Below are 23,044 nucleotides of genomic sequence, written 5' to 3' on the forward strand. Positions count from 1 at the left end.
TAATTTAAGTTATCCTCTCCCCGCAGGATCTCTTCCGCTGTGTGAGTGCGACTGTGATGCTTCTGATTATCTCACTGATGTCCATGACACGTAGGTATCCTGGGAATGTCGCTGGAGGGGTGAGTACACGTTTTTTCACTCGGTCCTTCGCTGCACGAGATCCTGTCTGGAAGCACTGCTTCACACTAAGGGTGGAGGAAATCTGGACCACTCTCCCCCAAAAAGCCGTCGATTGGGGCTTCCAAAACGGAGATTGATAATATTTTTGTTGGGTGAGGGTTTTATGGGTTACTGAACCAAGGCGGGTGGATGGAGTTAAGATACAGATCAGCCGTGATCTGATTGAATGGTGGAGCAGGCTCGAGAGGCTGAATGGCCTCCTCCTGTTCCTAATGTAAGAGACTCGAGGGGGCTGAACGGCCTCCTCCTGTTCCTAATGTAACAGGCTCGAGGGGGCTGAACGGCCTCCTCCTGTTCCTAATTGTAACAGGCTCGAGGGGACTGCATGGCCTCCTCCTGTTCCTAATGTAACAGGCTCGAGAGGCTGAATGGCCTCCTCCTGTTCCTAATGTAACAGGCTCGAGAGGCTGAATGGCCTCCTCCTGTTCCTTATGTAACAGGCTCGAGGGGGCTGAATGGCCTCCTCCTGCTCCTAATGTAAGAGGCTCGAGGGGGCGGAACGGCCTCCTCCTGTTCCTAATGTAACAGGCTCGAGGGGGCTGAATGGCCTCCTCCTGTTCCTAATGTAACAGGCTCGAGTGGCTGAATGGCCTCCTCCTGTTCCTAATGTAACAGGATCGAGGGGGCTGAACGGCCTCCTCCTGTTCCTAATTTAACAGGCTCGAGGGGGCTGAACGGCCTCCTCCTGTTCCTAATGTAACAGGCTCGAGGGGCTGAACGGCCTCCTCCTGTTCCTAATGTAACAGGCTCGAGGGGGCTGAACGGCCTCCTCCTGTTCCTAATGTAACAGGCTCGAGGGGCTGAATGGCCTCCTCCTGTTCCTAATGTAACAGGCTCGAGGGGGCTGAATGGCCTCCTCCTGTTCCTAATGTAACAGGCTCGAGGGGGCTGAACGGCCTCCTCCTGTTCCTAATGTAACAGGCTCGAGGGGCTGAACGGCCTCCTCCTGTTCCTAATGTAACAGGCTCGAGTGGCTGAATGGCCTCCTCCTGTTCCTAATGTAACAGGATCGAGGGGGCTGAATGGCCTCCTCCTGTTCCTAATGTAACAGGCCCGAGGGGCTGAATGGCCTCCTCCTGTTCCTATGTTGCAAGGGACCTCAGGAGGAGCCTGGGACTAGTTAGGCTTTGGGTACAGGATGGGGGGCGGGAGTGGAAGAGATAGAATCAGCATAAAACAGCACAGGAGGAGGCCATTCGGAGGTGCCCTATTTCGGGATGGGATGTTTAACCCGAGGCCCCCATCTGTCCACTCAGGCGTTTCCTACATTACAACAGTGACCACACTTCAAAAAAAAGTCCTTCATTGGCTGTGAAGCGCTTTGGGACGTCCTGAGGTGGGGAAAGGCGACGGAGAAATGCAGAAATAATCGAAGGCTTCGGGCCTTCTCTCTCGCTCCTTCTCCCTTTCCCCTTTTCTCTCTTCTTTCTCTTGCTTTCTCGTCCTCTCCTTCCCTTTTTCTCTCTCTCTTTTACTTTCTGTCTGTCTCACCCGCTTCGTCTTGTTCGTTGCAGGTCTTCGGGTTGGCAGCGAGTGCCGCTTTCATCTACAACATCTACCTGCTTAAGTCCGTGTGGCAACCCACGGTTCCATTGCCAGGTGGGTGCGCGTCGACGGCCCAATGGGATTCCTTTACGGTCGCGAGGCCCCGCCTTCAGTAATGGGCGTCAGGCTCTCCGCTCTCGGAGGGGCAGTACTGAGGAAGCTCCGCACTGTCGGAGGGGCGGTACTGAGGGAGCGCCGCACTGTCGGAGGGGCGGTACTGAGGGAGCGCCGCACTGTCGGAGGGGCAGTACTGAGGGAGCGCCGCACTGTCGGAGGGGCGGTACTGAGGGAGCGCCGCACTGTCGGAGGGGCGGTACTGAGGGAGCTCCGCACTGTCGGAGGGGCGGTACTGAGGGAGCGCCCCACTGTCGGAGGGGCGGTACTAAGGGAGCGCCGCACTGTCGGAGGGGCAGTACTGAGGGAGCACCGCACTGTCGGAGGGGCAGTACTGAGGGAGCGCCGCACTGTCAGAGGGGCAGTACTGAGGGAGCACCGCACTGTCGGAGGGGCAGTACTGAGGGAGCACCGCACTGTCGGAGGGGCAGTACTGAGGGAGCGCCGCACTGTCAGGGGGCGGTACTGAGGGAGCGCCGCACTGTCAGAGGGGCAGTACTGAGGGAGCACCGCACTGTCGGAGGGGCAGTACTGAGGGAGCGCCGCACTGTCAGAGGGGCGGTCCTGAGGGAGCGCCGCACTGTCGGAGGGGCGGTCCTGAGGGAGAGCTGCACTGTCGGAGGGCCGGTACTGAGAGAGCGCCCCACTGAGGGAGCGTCACACTGTCGGAGGGGCAGTACTGAGGGAGCGCCGCACTGTCGGAGGGGCGGTACTGAGGGAGCACCGCACTGTCGGAGGGGCGGTACTGAGGGAGCGCCGCACTGTCAGAGGGGCGGTACTGAGGGAGCGCCGCACGGTCGGAGGGGCGGTACTGAGGGAGCGCTGCGCTGTCGGAGGGGCTGTACTGAGGGAGCGCCGCACTGTCGGAGGGGCGGTACTGAGGGAGCGCCGCAATGTCGGAGGGGCGGTACTGAGGGAGCACCGCACTGTTGGAGGGGCGGTACTGAGGGAGCGCCGCACTGTCGGAGGGTGCTGTCTTTCGGGATGAGACGTTAAACCCGAGGCCCCCGTTGCCCTCCTATGTATTATGGGGACCCCTCATTCTCTCAACTCAGGATCCTCCGGCAGTTGGGAGACAGAAAACCCCCCTATCCTCCCCGCAAGTTGATCGTCTGGGAGAGTTGACACAGAAGAACTGAGGCTTAGGGACGGAGTGAGTGCAGAGTTAACGAGTGACTTGTTTTTTCTCTTCCTCCCTAGATGACCCTCCTGCCTACACCCCCTAAAGTCAGATGAGCGAGACCAGGAACCTTGGGGAACACAGGAGCAGGAGGAGGCCATTCAGCCCCTCGAGCCTGCTCCGCCATTCAATTAGATCGTGGCTGATCCGTAACCCTTAATGCCATCGCCCAACTAAAATCTATCAATCTCAGTATTGAAAGCTCCAATTGACCCCCAGCCTCGACAGCTCTTTCGGGGGGAGAGTCCCTGATTTCCACCAGCCTTTGTGTGGAGAAGTGCTTCCTGACATCACCCCTGAACGGCCTGGCTCTAATTTGAAGGTTCTGCCCCCTTGTTCTGGACTCCCCCCACCAGAGGAAATAGTTTCTCTTTCGATCGACCCGATCGAATCCTTTAATCATCTTAGACTATTCCAACACACTCCTGGCTGGCCTCCCACATTCTACCCTACGTAAACTTGAGGTCATCCAAAACTCGGCTGCCCCGTGTCCTAACTCGCACCAAGTCCCGTTCGCCCATCTCCCCCTGTGCTCGCTGACCTGCACTGGCTCCCGGTTAAGCAACGCCTCGATTTTAATATTCTCATCCTTGTTTTCAAATCCCTCCATGGTCCTCGCCCCCCCTACAACCCTCCCTATCTCTGTAACCTCCTCCAGCCCCCACAACCCTCCCTATCTCTGTAACCTCCTCCAGCCCCTACAACCCTCCCTATCTCTGTAACCTCCTCCAGCCCCTACAACCCTCCCTATCTCTGTAACCTCCTCCAGCCCCCTACAACCCTCCCTATCTCTGTAACCTCCTCCAGCCCCCTACAACCCTCCCTATCTCTGTAACCTCCTCCAGCCCCTACAACCCTCCCTATCTCTGTAACCTCCTCCAGCCTCTACAACCCTCCCTATCTCTGTAACCTCCTCCAGCCCCCTACAACCCTCCCTATCTCTGTAACCTCCTCCAGCCCCTACAACCCTCCCTATCTCTGTAACCTCCTCCAGCCCCGACAACCCTCCCTATCTCTGTAACCTCCTCCAGCCCCTACAACCCTCCCTATCTCTGTAACCACCTCCAGCCCCTACAACCCTCCCTATCTCTGTAACCTCCTCCGGCCCCTACAATCCTCCCTATCTCTGTAACCTCCTCCAGCCCCCACAACCCTCCCTATCTCTGTAACCTCCTCCAGCCCCTACAACCCTCCCTATCTCTGTAACCACCTCCAGCCCCTACACCCCTCCCTATCTCTGTAACCTCCTCCAGCCCCCACAACCCTCCCTATCTCTGTAACCTCCTCCAGCCCCTACACCCCTCCCTATCTCTGTAACCTCCTCCAGCCCCCTACAACCCTCCCTATCTCTGTAACCACCTCCAGCCCCTACAACCCTCCCTATCTCTGTAACATCCTCCAGCCCCTACAACCCTCCCTATCTCTGTAACCTCCTCCAGTCCCTACAACCCTCCCTATCTCTGTAACCTCCTCCGGCCCCTACAACCCTCCCTATCTCTGTAACCTCCTCCAGCCCCCACAACCCTCCCTATCTCTGTAACCTCCTCCAGCCCCCTACAACCCTCCCTATCTCTGTAACCTCCTCCAGCCCCAAATCCCCCCGAGATATCTGCGCTCCTCTAATTCTATCCTCTTGAGCATCCCTGATTATAATCGCTCCACCATTGACGGCCGTGCCTTCTGTTGCCTGGGTCCCTAAGCTCTGGAATTCCCTCCCTAAACCTCTCCGCCTCTCTCTCTCCTCCTTTAAGATGCTCCTTAAAACCTACTTGCATTGGGGGCAGTTCAGAGAAGGTTCACGAGGTTGATTCCGGAGATGAAGGGGTTGTCTTATGAGGAAAGGTTGAGCAGGTTGGGCCTATACTCATTGGAGTTTAGAAGAATGAGAGGAGATCTTATTGAAACATATAAGATTCTGAGGGGGCTCGACAGGGTAGATGCAGAGAGGATGTTTCCCCTCATGGGTGAATCTAGAACGAGGGGGCATAGTTTCAGAATAAGGGGGCGCCCTTTTAAATCGGAAATGAGGAGGAATTTCTTCTCTCAGAGGGTCGAGAATCTTTGGAATTCTCTTCCCCAAAGAGCCGTGGAGGCTGGGTCACTGAAGGTGGAGATAGACAGATTGTTGAACGCTAAGGGAGTCGAGGGTTATGGGGAGCGGGCAGGGAAGTGGAGTTGAGGCCAGGATCAGATCAGCGGAGCAGGCTCGAGGGCCTGAATGGCCGACTCCTGCTCCTATGTCTTATGGTCTTATGTAGCTCTTTCACCCAAGCTTTTGGTCACCTGCCCTAATTTATCCTTATGTGGCTCGGTGTCAAATTTTTTGATTATGATGGAGCTGTACAAAACGCTAGTTAGGCCACAGCTGGAATACTGTGTGCAGTTCTGGTCACCACACTATAGGAAGGATGTGATTGCATTGGAGAGGGTGCAGAGGAGATTCCCCAGGATGTTACCTGGGCTGGAGCGCTTCAGCTATGAAGAGAGACTGGACAGGCTGGGGTTGTTTTCCTTGGAGCAGAGAAGGCTGAGGGGGGACCTGATTGAGGTGTACAAAATTATGAGGGGCATAGATAGGGTAGATAGAAAAGAACTTTTCCCCCTTAGTAGAGGAGTCAATAACCAGGGGGCATAGTTTCAAGGTAAGGGGTAGGAGGTTTAGAGGGGATTTGAGGAAGAACTTTTTCACCCAGAGGGTGGTTGGAATCTGGAACTCACTGCCTGAAAGGGTGGTAGAGGCAGGAACCCTCACAACATTCAAGAAGCATTTAGATGGGCACTTGAAACGCCACAGCATACAAGGCTACGGACCAAGTGCTGGGAAATGGGATTAGAATAGACTGGGCTTGATGGCCGGCGCGGACACGACGGGCCGAAGGGCCTCTTTCTGTGTGCGGTATAACTCTATGACTATTTTTGTCTTCTAACACTCCTGTGCAGCGCCTTGGGGCGTTTTACTACGTTAAAGGCGCTATATAAATACAAGTTGTTGTTAAATACCTCGATCAGATCGCCCCCTTAATCTTCTAGACTCGAGGGAACACAAGCCCCAGTCTTTGCGACCTGTCCTCGGGATTTAACCCTTTTAGCCCCGGGTATCGTTCTGGTGAATTTGCTCGCCAATCAGAACCTGTCCCTCGCCACCGCGGCAAGCGAGTGTTGCCAAATCCGGTTGGACGTGTTCCTGGCGAGCTTAAATAAGCCAATTCCAAAATCCGGGCCTAGCGCGCCTTGAAGCCTGGGACTCGCCTACTCATCCGACGGCGAGAACTGACTCTGCGTTGCCAGTTGCCCCCGTTCCCGTGGTCCGGTCATCCTCCTCTCAGCTCCTGCTGCGGCAGGCTGGGAATCCTCGCATCGTACAAGGAGGCCATTCGGCCCATCCTGTCTGGGCCGGCTGGGAATCATTTCGAACCGTTTCCTCGACCGGCCCTGCTGCAAAACGTTGAAGGTGGCCGGGGCGGGTTCGAGAAGGTGGTTAGAAAAGCTCACGGGATCCTGGGCTTCATGAATAGAGGCATAGAGAACAAAAGCAAGGAAGTTATGATGAACCTTTATAAAACACTGGTTTGGCCTCAACTGGAGTATTGTGTCCAATTCTGGGCCCCGCACTTTAGGAAGGATGTGAAGGCCTTAGAGAGGGTGCAGAAAAGATTGACCAGAATGGTTCCAGGGATGAGGGACTTCAGTGATGTGGAGAGACTGGAGAAGCTGGGATTGTTCTCCTTAGAGCAGAGAAGGTTAAGGGGAGATTGACCAGAATGGTACCAGGGATGAGGGACTTCAGTGATGTGGAGAGACTGGAGAAGCTGGGGTTGTTCTCCTTAGAGCAGAGAAGGTTAAGAGATTGACCAGAATGGTACCAGGGATGAGGGACTTCAGTGTTGTGGAGAGACTGGAGAAGCTGGGGTTGTTCTCCTTAGAGCAGAGAAGGTTAAGGGGAGATTGACCAGAATGGTACCAGGGATGAAGGACTTCAGTGATGTGGAGAGACTGGAGAAGCTGGGATTGTTCTCCTTGGAGCAGAGAAGGTTAAGGGGAGATTGACCAGAATGGTACCAGGGATGAAGGACTTCAGTGATGTGGAGAGACTGGAGAAGCTGGGGTTGTTCTCCTTGGAGCAGAGAAGGTTAAGGGGAGATTGACCAGAATGGTACCAGGGATGAGGGACTTCAGTGATGTGGAGAGACTGGAGAAGCTGGGGTTGTTCTCCTTAGAGCAGAGAAGGTTAAGGGGAGATTGACCAGAATGGTACCAGGGATGAAGGACTTCAGTGATGTGGAGAGACTGGAGAAGCTGGGATTGTTCTCCTTGGAGCAGAGAAGGTTAAGGGGAGATTGACCAGAATGGTACCAGGGATGAGGGACTTCAGTGATGTGGAGAGACTGGAGAAGCTGGGGTTGTTCTCCTTAGAGCAGAGAAGGTTAAGGGGAGATTGACCAGAATGGTACCAGGGATGAGGGACTTCAGTGATGTGGAGAGACTGGAGAACATGGATTTGGCCTGAATTACCCTTTCCCGACAAGGAGCCAAATATGTGGATTGGACCCAGGAGTCCGTGCCTGGGCTAGCTGGACCACCTCCACACATTACCGAGAAGGTCCAGCCCAGAAACAGGCCATTCGGCCCCTCTGCTCCGTGCCGGTGTTCCTGCTCCACACCAGCCTCCTCCCGCCCCCTCTTCATCTCACCCCATCACCATATCCTTCTATTCCTTTCTCCCTCGTGTGTTTATCCAGCTTCCCCCTTAAATACATCGACGCTATTCGCCTCGACCACTCCCTGTGGGAGCGAGTTCCACATTCTCACCACTCTCTGGGGAAAGAAGTTTCTCCTGAATTCCCGATTGGATTTATTAGTGACTCTCTTACATAGAAACATAGAAGATAGGAGCAGGACTAGGCCATTCGGCCCCTCCAGTCTGCTCCGCCATTCAATGCGATCATGGCTGATCATCCAAATTCAGTGCCCTGTCCCTGCTTTCTCCCCATATCCCTTGATCCCTTTAGCCTTAAGAAATATATCCAACTCCTTCTTGAATATATTTAATGAATTGGCCTCAACTGCCTTCTGTGGTAGAGAATTCCACAGGTTCACCACTCTCTGGGTGAAGAAATTCCTTCTCATCTCTGTCCTAAATGGCTTACCCCTTATCCTTAGACTGTGACCCCTGGTTCTGGACTCCCCCGACCATCGGGAACATCCTTCCTGCATCTAGTCTGTCCAGTCCTGTCAGAATTTTATAGGTTTCAATGAGATCCCCTCTCATTCTTCTAAACTCCAGCAAGTATAAGCCCAATCGACCCAATCTCTCCTCATACGTCATTCCTACCATCCCAGGTATCAGCCTGGTGAATCTTCGCTGCACTCCCTCCATGGCAAGAACGTCCTTCCTCAGATAAGGCGACCAAAACTGCACACAATACTCAAGGTGTGGTCTCACCAAGGCCCTGTACAACTGCAGCAAGACATCCTTGTTCCTGTACTCGAACCCTCTCGCTACAAAATCCAACATACCATTTGCCTTCCTAATCGATTGATTGTGATGGACTAAGCAAGATATATATATTTTTTAATTACTGTCATGAATAAAGCTTTCTCTGTAAACTCTGGCTGCTGTCTCACTCCATCCCGCTCTCACGTGCACACAACAATGGTACGTCCCTCGCAGGGGACTGCAACCGTAGTAGGGAGTGACGCGAAAAATAATCCATCCCGGACTCGGGACATCTTCAAACTCACGAAAATATCAGTTCAGTCCTTCTCTCATTGAAAGGACACTCACGAAAGTGCCCCATTTTGCACACCCCCCCCCGCCCACCGCCGCCCCGCTGGGCACTGGGCGCCTGCGGGCTGTTCGACCACACGAGGCGTCGCTTTCCCAAAGGGATTGGCGGGGGTGAGTGGCGGGGTGTGCTGGGGGGGTGGCTGCAGTTCCAACGTCGCATCCTCTGGATTGTTCGTCCAGTCGCGTGACCGCCACACCACCCGTACGACGTCTTATTTAGACAAGCGGGCGCCCACCACCCCCCCCCCCCCCCCGGGGGCTGAGGGCTCCCCAACGCGGGAGAAATTCCTCTCTCTCTCTCTCTTGGCGTTTGTCCGGCAGGGAATGGGGAGTGGGGTGGAGGGGTTAGTTTGGAGTCGGGGTGGGGGGGTGGTGGGATAGAGTCGCGTGGCGGAGCGCACGCTACCATGGATTTCGGAGGGTGGCAACCATTTTGTCCTCTTGCGACGGAGGACGGCCGCCATTTTGTCCACCAGAAAAAAATTGGGGAAATGTGAGAGAGTTACGTTTGGAAGGGGGCCCGGGAGATTAAGGCCTGGCTTAGAGTCAAAGCAAGTTTGGGGGGGGGGGGTTGGTGGGGGGGAAGCAGGTGAACCCCACCAAGCCGTTGGGTGGCGGGGGGTAGGGGGGTAAGGTGAGCGGGGCCTCGCATCGCCAGCTTGTCTGCCGTATTTGCCTGCTGATGTGGATATTTACCCGTTCGGCCTGGTGGCTTATTTCACCCATGATCCGCACCCGTAAAGTGCACAAAATGGCCGCCATCTCCATCCGAAGGGGCACAAAAAGGCCGCACATGCCAAGTGAACAAAATGGCTGCCCATTCCAGGTGAACAAAATGGCCGTCCATTCCAAGTGAACAAAATGGCCGCCCATTCCAAGTGAACAAAATGGCCACCCATTCCAAGTGAACAAAATGGCCGCCCATTCCAAGTGAACAAAATGGCCACCCATTCCAAGTGAACAAAATGGCCACCCATTCCAAGTGAACAAAATGGCCACCCATTCCCAGTGAACAAAATGGCCACCCATTCCAAGTGAACTAAATGGCCGCCCCCACCCCATCCGAACTACGACCTTTAAGACGCGGGCCCGCACGAATTAAGACACCCGGCAGTTTTTGTCCTTTCGGCCTTTCCCCCGGCCTGCCTCGCCTGGACCCAGTGCCGGGCCCTCAGAGTCCGGAGGGCAGGAGTCGGGTGCGCCCGGTGTCCGGAGGTAACAGGGCAGCGGGATCGGCTCCCCCATGAAGAATCCCTCCTCATCTGACTCGGAGGACGAGGAGCAGGTCGAGCACCGCCCGTCCATGTGGTGCGTCCCCTCGCGGCGTCGCCGGGACCCCCCGCGCCCCTCCGCCGTGCAAGCTGCTGGTGGGCGCCGGCGTCTCCCGCGCCGCGCACCCGGCGGGGGATGGCGCTCCTCGGCCGACGACGACCCTTGCTCTTCGGCAGCGGCTGAAGGAAGCCGCTCGCCGAGCGACGACCCCAGCACCGGCTCCCTCGCTGGAAGGCGGCACGACCGCTGGCGCTCGATTCCAGGCACCTTCTCCGCGCCCTCGCCACGTATGGTCCCGGTCAGCTCGGGCATCGAGAGACGGCGAATCCTCACTCCCGTTCTGCAATCTTCGAGAAGACCTAATGTGAGCGAGAGAGAGAGAAAGAGGGAGAGAGAGAGAGAGAGAGAGAGAAGCAGACAGAGCGAGAGAAAGAGAGAGAGAGAGAGAGAGAAGCAGACAGAGAGAGAGAGAGAGAGAGAGGGAGAGAGACAGAGAGAGAGAGAGAGACAGAGACAGAGAGAGACAGAGAGAGAGAGACAGAGAGAGAGACAGAGAGAGAGACAGAGAGAGAGGGAGACAGAGAGAGAGAGAGAGAGAGAGACAGAGAGGGAGACAGAGAGAGAGAGAGACAGAGTGAGAGACAAAGAGAGAGAGACAGAGAGAGAGGGAGACAGAGAGAGAGAGAGAGAGACAGAGAGAGAGAGAGAGAGAGAGAGATAGAAAGAGAGACAGAGAGAGAGAGAGAGAGACAGAGAGAGAGAGAGAGAGACAGAGAGAGAGGGAGACAGAGAGAGAGAGAGACAGAGTGAGAGACAGAGAGAGAGACAGAGAGAGAGAGACAGAGAGAGAGGGAGACAGAGAGAGAGAGAGACAGAGCGAGAGACAGAGAGAGAGAGACAGAGAGAGAGAGACAGAGAGAGAGAGAGACAGAGCGAGAGACAGAGAGACAGAAGAAAGAGGCAGAGAGAGAGGCAGAGAGAGAGACAGAGAGAGACACAGAGAGAGAGAGACAGAGAGAGAGACAGAGAGAGAGAGACAGAGAGAGAGACAGAGAGAGAGAGGCAGAGAGAGAGAGAAAGAGACAGAGAGAGAGAGAGAGAGAGAGAGAGAGGGGGAAAGAAGCAAAAAGATATGAATAAAAAGCGAGCATCAATATGTGCCGGGCTATGGGGAAAGGGCTGGGATGTGGAGACTGACCGGGCGTCTCCTTCAGGCACGAGGGGCCGAATGGCCGCCTCCTGCTCCTGTGGTAGGGGAGAAGAAAGACTCCCATTTCTCCAGCGCCTTTCCCCACCTCCGGACGTCCCAAAGCTCTTCACAGCCAATGAAGGACTTTTTTTGAAGTGTGGTCACTGTTGTAATGTGGGAAACGCGGCAGCCAATTTGCGCACAGCAAGCTCCCACAAACAGTCAATGTGATAAATGACCAGATCATCTGTTTTTAGTGATGTTGGTTGAGGGATAAATATCGGCCCCAGGACACCAGGGAGAACTCCCCCCTGCTCTTCTTCCGATAGTGGCCGTGGGATCTTTTACCATCCACCTGAGAGGGCAGAGACGAGAGAGTATGACCCACTGAGGCACAAAACTTTGGGATTATTTTGTAGACAGCCAGGTGATGTAATGGGGATTGGACAGGATTGGCTGAAGGGTCTGGCTCACGGTTAGTTTGCTCAATGCTCCAGACCTCAAACTTCAGTGCCCATCGTGCCCACAAGAGGGAGCGAGAGGCACACAAACAAATCTCCCTCTACACTCTCCCATCAAACACTCCCAGGGCAGGTACAGCACGGGTTAGATACACAGTAAATCTCCCTCTACACTCTCCCATCAAACACTCCCAGGGCAGGTACAGCACGGGTTAGATACAGAGTAAAGCTCCCTCTACACTCTCCCATCAAACACTCCCAGGGCAGGTACAGCACGGGTTAGATACAGAGTAAATCTCCCTCTACACTGTCCCATCAAACACTCCCAGGGCAGGTACAGCACGGGTTAGATACAGAGTAAAGCTCCCTCTACACTGTCCCATCAAACACTCCCAGGGCAGGTACAGCACGGGTTAGATACAGAGTAAAGCTCCCTCTACACTGTCCCATCAAACACTCCCAGGGCAGGTACAGCACGGGATAGATACAGAGTAAAGCTCCCTCTACACTGTCCCATCAAAAATTCCCAGGGCACGTACAGCACGGGTTAGATACCGAGTAAAGCACCCTCTACACTGTCCCATCAAACACTCCCAGGGCAGGTACAGCATGGGTTAGATACAGAGTAAATCGCCCTCTACACTGTCCCATCAAATACTCCCAGGGCAGGTACAGCACGGGTTAGATACAGAGTAAAGCTCCCTCTACACTGTCCCCATCAAACACTCCCAGGGCAGGTACAGCACGGGTTAGATACAGAGTAAAGCTCCCTCTACACTGCCCCATCAACACTCCCAGGGCAGGTACAGCACGGGTTAGATACAGAGTAAAGCTCCCTCTACACTGTCCCATCAAACACTCCCAGGGCAGGTACAGCACGGGTTAGATACAGAGTAAAGCTCCCTCTACACTGTCCCCATCAAACACTCCCAGGGCTGGTACAGCACGGGTTAGATACAGACTAAAGCTCTCTCTACACTGTCCCATCAAACACTCCCAGGGCAGGTACAGCACGGGTTAGATACAGAGTAAAGCTCCCTCTACACTGTCCCCATCAAACACTCCCAGGGCAGCTACAGCACGGGTGAAATACAGAGTAAAGCTCCCTCTACACTGTCCCATCAAACATTCCCAGGGCAGGTACAGCACGGGGTTAGATACAGAGTAAAGCTCCCTTTACACTGTCCCATCAAACACTCCCAGGGCCGGTACAGCACGGGTTAGATACAGAGTAAAGCTCCCTCTACACTGCCCCATCAAACACTCCCAGGGCAGGTACAGCACGGGTTAGATACAGAGTAAAGCTCCCTCTACACTGCCCCATCAAACACTCCCAGGGCAGGTACAGCACAGGTTAGATACAGAGTAAAGCTCCCTCTACACTGTCCCATCAAACACTCCCAGGGCAGGTACAGCACGGGTTAGATACAGAGTAAAGCTCCCTCTACACTGTCCCATCAAACACTCCCAGGGCAGGTACAGCACGGGTTAGATACAGAGTAAAGCTCCCTCTACACTGTCCCATCAAACACTCCCAGGGCAGGTACAGCACGGGTTAGATACAGAGTAAAGCTCCCTCTACACTGCCCCATCAAACACTCCCAGGGCAGGTACAGCACGGGTTAGATACAGAGTAAAGCACCCTCTACACTGTCCCCATCAAACACTCCCAGGGCAGGTACTGCACGGGTTAGATACAGAGTAAAGCTCCCTCTACACTGTCCCATCAATGACTCCCCCCCTTGATGCTGCTAGGTTGAAAGTTCGTTGTCAGGTCAACATTTGACCTGGAAGTTCTCCCAATCTTTCCCCCCCTCCCCTACCCCCGGTGGCCACGGTACCTGTGGGCGTTGTTCGTCCATCGAGAAGGACGGCTGGTTCTGCACGAGGCGCTGCAGCCGCCTCGACGGGGTCCGGAGCCCGCCCGGCCTCCGAGCTCCTGCCCTCAAGATCACCCGCCCTGGCCCGGCGAGGGGGAGCGGGCCCCGGGCCTCCCGCCAGCCACCAGGCTTCGCCCCCTGCTGCTGCGCCGCCGCGCCAGCCTGGGCCGCCCGCCCTGGAAGGCCGAGTCGCCGGAGTCCGTGGCCTCTGGGTGGCGGCCCTGGCCGCAGTCCTTGGAGCAGAAGATCTGGGCCCTGTTTGGGCAGGAAGGGAAGACCCAACAGGGACTGGCCGCAGTGGGCACAGTGAAAGCAGACCTGGGTCGCATGCCAGTTGCTGACCTTCGTACGCCATTTGGCTTTTGCTCAATGCCTGGAGACAAAATGAGAGACAGAGAGAGAGACCAAATTAATCACTTGTCAGCCAAATAACTCAAGCAATGCACTGTTAGATCGAGCATCCAACCAAGCGTCCCTTTAATATCCCACCCAGTCTAATCCCACTCTCCCCCCTCACTCCCCGCACCCTTTAATATCCCACCCAGTCTAATCCCACTCTCCCCCTCACTCCCCGCACCCTTTAATATCCCACCCAGTCTAATCCCACTCTCCCCCTCACTCCCCGCACCCTTTAATATCCCAACCAGTCTAATCCCACTCTCCGCCTCACTCCCCGCACCCTTTAATATCCCACCCAGTCTAATCACACTCTCCCCCTCACTCCCCGCACCCTTTAATATCCCACCCAGTCTAATCCCACTCTCCCCTCACTCCCCGCACCCTTTAATATCCCACCCAGTCTAATCCCACTCTCCCCCTCACTCCCCGTACCCTTTAATATCCCACCCAGTCTAATCCACTCTCCCCCTCACTCCCCACACCCTTTAATATCCCACCCAGTCTAATCCCACTCTCCCCCTCACTCCCCGCACCCTTTAATATCCCACCCAGTCTAATCCCACTCTCCCCTCACTCCCCGCACCCTTTAATATCCCACCCAGTCAAATCCCACTCTCCTCCTCACTCCCCGCACCCTTTAATATCCCACCCAGTCTAATCCCACTCTCCCCCTCACTCCCCGTACCCTTTAATATCCCACCCAGTCTAATCCCACTCTCCCCTCACTCCCCATACCCTTTAATATCCCACCCAGTCTAATCCCACTCTCCCCCTCACTCCCCGCACCCTTTAATACCCCACCCAGTCTAATCCCACTCTCCCCCTCACTCCCCGCACCCTTTAATATCCCACCCAGTCTAAACCACTCTCCCCCCTCACTCCCCGTACCCTTTAATACCCCACCCAGTCTAATCCCACTCTCCCCCTCACTCCCCGCACCCTTTAATATCCCACCCAGTCTAACCCCACTCTCCACCTCACTCCCCGTACCCTTTAATATCCCACCCAGTCTAATCCACTCTCCCCCTCACTCCCCACACCCTTTAATATCCCACCCAGTCTAATCCCACTCTCCCCCTCACTCCCCGCACCCTTTAATATCCCACCCAGTCTAATCCCACTCACCTCACTCCCCGCACCCTTTAATATCCCACCCAGTCTAATCCCACTCTCCCCTCACTCCCCGCACCCTTTAATATCCCACCCAGTCAAATCCCACTCTCCTCCTCACTCCCCGTACCCTTTAATATCCCACCCAGTCTAATCCCACTCTCCCCCTCACTCCCCGCACCCTTTAATATCCCACCCAGTCTAATCCCACGCTCCCCCTCACTCCCCGCACCCTTTAATATCCCACCCAGTCTAATCCCACTCTCCCCCTCACTCCCCACACCCTTTAATATCCCACCCAGTCTAATCCCACTCTCCCCTCACTCCCCGCACCCTTAATATCCCACCCAGTCAAATCCCACTCTCCTCCTCACTCCCCGTACCCTTTAATATCCCACCCAGTCTAATCCCACTCTCCCCCCTCACTCCCCGCACCCTTTAATATCCCACCAGTCTAATCCCACTCTCCCCCTCACTCCCCGCACCCTTTAATATCCCACCCAGTCTAATCCCACTCACCCCCTCACTCCCCGCACCCTTTAATATCCCACCCAGTCTAATCCCACTCTCCCCTCACTCCCCGCACCCTTTAATATCCCAACCAGTCTAATCCCACTCTCCGCCTCACTCCCCGCACCGTTTAATATCCCACCCAGTCTAATCCCACTCTCCCCTCACTCCCCGCACCCTTTAATATCCCAACCAGTCTAATCCCACTCTCCGCCTCACTCCCCGCACCCTTTAATATCCCATCCAGTCTAATCCCACTCTCCCTCTCACTCCCCGCACCCTTTAATATCCCACCCAGTCTAATCCCACTCTCCCTCTCACTCCCCGCACCCTTTAATATCCCACCCAGTCTAATCCCACTCTCCCCCTCACTCCCCGCACCCTTTAATATCCCACCCAGTCTAATCCCACTCTCATGCTGTCCCTGCCCTGGGAGTGTTTGATGGGACAGTGTAGAGGGAGCTTTACTCTGTATCTAACCCGTGCTGTACCTGCCCTGGGAGTGTTTGATGGGACAGTGTAGAGGGAGCTTTACTCTGTATCTAACCCGTGCTGTACCTGCCCTGGGAGTGTTTGATGGGACAGTGTAGAGGGAGCTTTACTCTGTATCGAACCCTGTGCTGCACCTGCCCTGGGAGTGTTTGATGGGGACAGAGTAGAGGGAGCTTTACCCTGTATCTAACCCGTGCTGTACCTGCCCTGGGCGTGTTTGATGGGACAGTGTAGAGCGAGCTTTACTCTGTATCTAACGCACGCTGTACCTGCCCTGGGAGTGTTTGATGGGACAGTGTAGAGGGAGCTTTACTCTGTATCTAACCCGTGCTGTACCTGCCCTGGGAGTGTTTGATGGGACAGTGTAGAGGGAGCTTTACTCTGTATCTAACCCGTACTGTACCTGCCCTGGGAGTGTTTGATGGGACAGTGTAGAGGGAGCTTTACTCTGTATCTAACCCGTGCTGTACCTGCCCTGGGAGTGTTTGATGGGACAGTGTAGAGGGAGCTTTACTCTGTATCTAACCCGTGCTGTACCTGCCCTGTGAGTGTTCTGATGGGGACAGTGTAGTGGGAGCTTTACTCTGTATCTAACCCCGTGCTGTACCTGCCCTGGGAGTGTTTGATCGGGACAGTGTAGAGGGAGCATTACTCTGTATCTAACCCGTGCTGTACCTGCCCTGGGAGTGTTTGATGGGGACAGTGTAGAGGAAGCTTTACTGTGTATCTAACCCGTGCTGTACCTGCCCTGGGAGTGTTTGATGGGACAGTGTAGAGGGAGCTTTACTCTGTATCTAACCCATGCTGTACCTGCCCTGGGAGTGTTTGATGGGACAGTGTAGAGGGAGCTTTACTCTTTATCTAACCTGTGCTGCACCTGCCCTGGGAGTGTTTGATGGGACAGTGTAGAGGGAGCTTTACTCTGTATCTAACCCGTGCTGTACCTGCCCTGGGAGTGTTTGATGGGGACAGTGTAGAGGGAGCTTTACTCTGTACCTAACCCGTGCTGTACCTGCCCTGGGAGTGTTTGATGGGACAGTGTAGAGGGAGCTTTACTCTGTATCTAACCCATGCTGTACCTGCCCTGGGAGTGTTTGATGGGACAGTGCAGAGGGAGCTTTACTCTGTATCTAACCCATGCTGTACCTGCCCTGGGAGTGTTTGATGGGACAGTGCAGGGGGTGCTTTACCCTGTATCTAATCCTGTGCTGTACCTGCCCTGGGAATGTATGGTGGGACAGTGTAGAGGGAGCTTTACTCTGTATCTAACCCGTGCTGTACCTGCCCTGGGCGTGTTTGATGGGACAGTGCAGGGGGAGCTTTACTCTGTATCCAACCCGTGCTGTACCTGCCCTGGGAGTGTTTGATGGGACAGTGCAGGGGGTGCTTTACCCTGTATCTAACCCCGTGCTGTACCGGCCCCTGGCAGTGCTAAGGGACAGGCCCGAGATTCCCCTGAGGTGGGGAGGGGAGACTTACCAATGTGTTCCCCACAGGTGTCGCAGTACTCTGCGTACAAGGCCTCGAAGCAGGCAAAGCAAAATGGCTGGCTCTCCTTCATGACATATCGTTGCCCTGCCAATGCCGCCTCGCACTCAAAGCAGCAGAAATGCGTCATGTGCCAGTGTCTGCCCTCTGCCTCCGTGCACTCATCCGCGAAGATTATCTGCGTGGGGTCGGGGGGCGAGGAAGAGGAAGGGGGAGCAGTTCACACGAAGAAAAGGAGCAAAAAATTGAAGAAATGCGGCCCATCGCGACCGCCATCTTTGGGTCAAAGTCCGCAGGCGTCTTGTTGGGGTGGAAGTTTGGTCACGGTTGGCGCAAAGATGGCGAAGGATTGTCCAGACACCCTGGGAGTTTGGCCACGTTTGGCCTGTAGATGGTGATGGACAATGCAGGCCTTGGGAGCTTGCTCATGTTTGGCCTGTAGATATTGCTAGATAATTCAGGCCTTGGGAGTTTGGTCATGTTAGGCCTGTAGATGGTGATGGACAATCCAGGCCCAGGGAGTTTGCTCATGTTTGGCCTGTAGATGGTGATGGACACTCCAGGCCCTGGGAGTTTGGAAATGTTTGGCCTGTAGATGGTGATAGACAATCTAGGCCCTGGGAGTTTGGAAATGTTTGGCCTGTAGATGGTGATGGACAATCCAGGCCCTGGGAGTTTGGAAATGTTTGGCCTGTAGATGGTGATGGACCACCCAGGCCCTGGGAGTTTGGTCATGTTTGGACTGTAGATGCTTTGGACAATCCAGGCCTTGGGAGTTGGTCATGTTTGGCCTGTAGATGGTGATGGACAATCCCGGACCTGGGAGTTTGGTCATGTTTGGCCTGTAGATGGTGATGGACAACCCAGGCCCTGGGAGTTTGGTCATGTTAGGCCTGTAGATGGTGATGGACAACCCAGGCCCTGGGAGTTTGGTCATGTTAGGCCTGTAGATGGTGATGGACAACCCAGGCCCTGGGAGTTTGGTCATGTTTGGCCTGTAGATGGTGATAGACAACCCAGGCCCTGGGAGTTTGGTCATGTTAGGCCTGTAGATGGTGATGGACAACCCAGGCCCTGGGAGTTTGGTCATGTTAGGCCTGTAGATGGTGATGGACAACCCAGGCCCTGGGAGTTTGGTCATGTTTGGCCTGTAGATGGTGATGGACAACCCAGGCCCTGGGAGTTTGGTCATGTTTGGCCTGTAGATGGTGATGGACAACCCAAACCCTGGGAGTTTGGTCATGTTTGGCCTGTAGAGGGTGATGGACAATTCAGGCCTTGGGAGTTCCAATAGTTTGCGCTGTGGGCTGATAACTTGGACAGGGCGGTGTGGGGGTGGGAGGGACACCCCAGGAGGAGGGTCTGCCCCCGTCTACCCACTGTTGGGGCGAACACCGGCGGAAGTGGAGACCAATTTAAGTGCAGGCCTGGCCTCGGGCCCTCGAGACAGGGGCGGGGCCTTGTGGCTGCGGGTCCTGGCGGGTTTTGGGAGGTGGAGGATGCACACGTGAGCCTTCCCTCTAAAACCCCCACCCCACCCCCCCACCAACCGCGTGTTTGTCCTGGTCCCCACCCACCCCCCTGAAGTGTGCTGGGGTTAGGGTTCGCCCTGCGCCTGTCGGGCTATTCGACCGCGGGGGGGGGGGGGGGCGTCGCGCAAACCTTCTTCTTCACTCCCACGCGTCACTCACCTCGTCGCAGGCCTGGCACCGGGGCTTGAGCCGCTCGGCGTGATGCCGCCCGCAGTAGACCTTCCCGTCCTGGTAGAAGTAGATGAGGTCCAGCAGCAGCTCGCCGCAGACGGCGCAGGTGAAGCACTCCGGGTGCCAGCAGACCCCGTGGCCCGCCCGGCCGGCGAAGACGGCGATGTCGCCGCCGCGGATCCGCAGGCCACACTGTTCGTTGGGGGGGGGAGGTGGGTGAGGGAGAAAGTGGAGAGAACATACGTAACAAGATAAGAAACAGGAGGAGGTCATTCGGCCCCTCGAGCCTGCTCCGCCATTCAATAAGATCACGGCTGATCTGATCTTGGCCTGAACTCCACTTCCCTGCCCGCTCCCCATAACCCTCGACTCCCTTATCGTTCAACAATCTGTCTATCTCTACCTTCAGTGACCCAGCCTCCACCGCTCTCTGGGGAAGAGAATTCCAAAGATTCTCGACCCTCTGAGAGAAGAAATTCCTCCTCATTTCCGATTTAAAAGGGTGCCCCCTTATTCTGAAACTATGCCCCCTAGTTCTAGATTCCCCCACGAGGGGAAACATCCTCCCTGCATCCACCCTGTCAAGCCCCTTCAGAATCTTATATGTTTCAATAAGATCCCCTCTCATTCTTCTAAACTCTGGTTAGCACTGTTGCCTCACAGCGCCAGGGACCCGGGTTCGAATCCGGCCTCGGGCGACTGTCTGTGTGGAGTTTGCACATTCTCCCCGTGTTTGCGTGGGTTTTCTCCGGGTGCTCCGGTTTCCTCCCACAGTCCAAAGATGTGCGGGTTAGGTTGATTGGCTATGATAAATTGACCCTTAGTGTTAGGGGGATTAAATACGTGGGGTTACGGGGATAGGGTGGGATATGTGTCGGTGCAGGCTCGATGGGCCGAAATGGCCTCTATCTGCACTGTGGGGTTTCTGTGATTCTGTGATTCTGAGTATAGGCCCAACCTGCTCAACCTTTCCTCATAAGTCAACCCCTTCATCTCAGGAATCAACCTCGTGAACCTTCTCTGAACCGCCTCCAATGCAAGTATATCCTTCCTTAAATAAGGAGACCAAAACTGTACGCAGTACTCCAGGTGTGGTCTCACCCACGCCCTGTACAGTTGTAGCAGGACTTCCCTACTTTTATACTTTGCAATAAAGGCCAACATTCCATTTGCCTTTTTGATTACTTGCTGTACCTGCATGCTAACTTTTTGTGTTTCATGCACAAGGACCCCCAGGTCCCTCTGTACACCAGCATTCTGTAACCTCTCCCCATTTAAATAATAATTGGCTTTTTTATTTTTCTTACCAAACTGGATAACCTGGCGTTTTCCCACATTAAGCTCCATCTGCCAAACCTTTGCCCACTCACTTAGCCTGTCATAGAAACATAATGGAAACATAGAAGATAGGAGCAGGAGTAGGCCATTCGGCCCTTCGAGCCTGCTCCGCCATTCAACGAGATCATGGCTGATCATCCAAACCCTAGCACCCGGTCCCTACACCGACAGCCATCCCACCCAAGCCCTATCCCCGTAACCCCACATATTTAATCCCCCCTAACACTAAGGGTCAATTTTTATCATAGCCAATCAACCTAACCCGCACATCTTTGGACTGTGGGAGGAAACCGGAGCACCCGGAGGAAACCCACGCAAACACGGGGAGAATGTGCAAACTCCACACAGACAGTCACCCGAGGCCGGATGTTGAACCCGGGTCCCTGGCGCTGTGAGGCAACAGTGCTAACCACTATGCCACCGTGCTGTCCATATCCCTTTGCAGGTTCTTTGTGTCCTCTTCCGAGGGGGGTGGAAGGTCAGAGGGCGGAAGGTCAGAGGGTGGAAGGTCAGAGGGTGGAAGGGGAGGGGAGGGTTGCAAGGGTGTAGGGCGGGGTCATAGAGTCATAGGGGCAGAAATTGGGTGGGGCCCCAAATGGGGCGCCAAGCTCGCCTGGGCACCAGATTTTGCGCAGCGTTCGGAGCAGCAGCGATCGCCGGAAATTCACCTTGAGCGCCCCAAAAGGGAGACGGGGCGAGGCTCAAGGCGCTCCGCGACCCTCTTAGGGCGCTGAAACTGAATATCGCAGCGCAACGTGCCGCAGCGCCACACGCCGCGGCACGGCGCGCTGCGGTACTGCAGGCCTTCCTCCCGTTGTTAAGGGGGAGGGGCCTGCACCAGCGCGATGAGCGATCGCGAGTGCCGGCAAAAGAGCCCGGCACCGAGGAGAAGTGCCGGGCTCTCGGAAAACAGCCGGCGCTGCCCGGGGGGGGGGGGGGGGGATCAGGAGGCCGGGGACAGAGGTGCTGGCAGGCGGCCATCAAAAGAACGGCCGCCCCGCACCTCCACCTTAACTTGCGCCACTGCCGCCACAGGTAGGCCCCGTGAACCGGGCGTGATTAGCGAGCAGCGCTACAGAGGCGGTCGCTGCCAAATATCGTGATCGGGGGCGGTAGCGGGGCGCTGCGCACACCGATGACATCATCGGAAGCGGCGCAGCGTAACAGGCTAACGCCGCCATTAGCGCACCAGCTAAATATCGCGGGAGGCGCGGCCAGTGGCGCTAAAGCCACTGAGTGCCCTCTTTAGGCGCTAACTGGTGGCACAGCCCACCGAATTTCTCCCCCTGTAGTTATACAGCACAGAAAGAGGCCTTTCGGCCCATCGTGTCCGCGCCGGCCATCAAGCCCTGTCTATTCTAATCCCATTTTCCAGCACTTGGTCCGTAGCCTTGTATGCTGTGACGTTTCAAGTGCTCATCTAAATGCTTCTTGAATGTTGTGAGGGTTCCTGCCTCTACCACCCTTTCAGGCAGTGAGTTCCAGATTCCAACCACCCTCTGGGTGAAAACGTTTTTCCTCAAATCCCCTCTAAACCTCCTGCCCCTTACCTTGAAACTATGCCCCCTGGTTATTGACCCCTCTACTAAGGGGAAAAGTTCCTTTCTATCTACCCTATCTATGCCCCTCATAATTTTGCACACCTCAATCAGGTCCCCCCTCAGCCTTCGCTGCTCTAAGGAAAACAACCCCAGCCTGTCCAGTCTCTCTTCATAGCTGAAGTGCTCCAGCCCAGGTAACATCCTGGTGAATCTCCTCTGCACCCTCTCCAATGCAATCACATAGAAGATAGGAGCAGGAGGAGGCCATTCGGCCCCTCGAGCCTGCTCTGCCATTTAATGAGATCATGGCTGATCATCCAAATTCAGTACCCGGTCCCTGCCTTCTCCCCATATCGCTTGATCCCTTTAGCCTTAAGAAATATATCCAACTCCTTCTTGAATATATTTAATGAACTGGCCTCAAGTGCCTTGTGTGGTAGAGAATTCCACAGGTTCACCACTCTCTGGGTGAAGAAATTCCTCCTCATCTCAGTCCTAAATGGCTTACCCCTTATCCTTAGACTGTGATCCCTGGTTCTGGACTCCCCGCCATCGGGAACATCCTTCCTGCATCTAGTCTGTCCAGTCCTGTTAGAATTTTACAAGTTTCAATGAGATCCCCTCTCATTCTTCTAAACTCCATTAAATATATTCAAGAAGGAGTTGGATATATTTCTTAAGGCTAAAGGGATCAAGGGATATGGGGAGAAGGCAGGGACCGGGTACTGAATTTGGATGATCAGCCGTGATCTTATTGAATGGCGGAGGAGGCTCGAGGGGCCAAATGGCCTACTCCTGCTCCTATCTTCTATGTTTCTATGCATCATTACCTCCCTGCTCTTATATTCTATGCC

The 23,044-nt window shown here is 55.1% G+C and overlaps 2 protein-coding genes across 3 annotated transcripts in view; one reads left to right on the top strand and one right to left on the bottom strand.

Moving 5' to 3' along the window:
• LOC147086805 (proteolipid protein 2-like) overlaps positions 1-7,783 on the top strand; it is a 37,700-nt gene extending 29,917 nt beyond the window's left edge. Inside the window, exons 3-5 of one of the 2 annotated variants that reach the window (XM_085978982.1) lie at positions 27-119; positions 1,695-1,779; positions 3,040-7,783. In XM_085978982.1, coding sequence (XP_085835108.1) covers positions 27-119; positions 1,695-1,779; positions 3,040-3,065 — 204 coding nt within the window. In that variant the 3' untranslated portion in view covers positions 3,066-7,783. Of the gene's footprint in view, positions 1-26; positions 552-1,694; positions 1,780-3,039 lie in introns of those variants that run through there. The other variant, XM_085978981.1, reaches the window with a different exon arrangement.
• A 1,756-nt stretch (positions 7,784-9,539) lies between these two features.
• LOC147086806 (prickle planar cell polarity protein 3-like) overlaps positions 9,540-23,044 on the bottom strand; it is a 57,422-nt gene continuing 43,917 nt past the window's right edge. The window contains 8 exon segments of the mRNA XM_085978983.1: positions 9,540-10,438; positions 13,571-13,691; positions 13,693-13,860; positions 13,862-13,945; positions 13,947-13,974; positions 17,110-17,116; positions 17,600-17,786; positions 19,300-19,503. Coding sequence (XP_085835109.1) covers positions 9,906-10,438; positions 13,571-13,691; positions 13,693-13,860; positions 13,862-13,945; positions 13,947-13,974; positions 17,110-17,116; positions 17,600-17,786; positions 19,300-19,503 — 1,332 coding nt within the window. The 3' untranslated portion in view covers positions 9,540-9,905.

This window comes from Somniosus microcephalus, unplaced genomic scaffold (assembly GCF_052327205.1).
Source record: "Somniosus microcephalus isolate GS21.2 unplaced genomic scaffold, FLI_Smic_1.0 unresolved_chr7, whole genome shotgun sequence".
In the NCBI taxonomy this organism is placed as follows: Eukaryota; Metazoa; Chordata; class Chondrichthyes; order Squaliformes; family Somniosidae; genus Somniosus; species Somniosus microcephalus.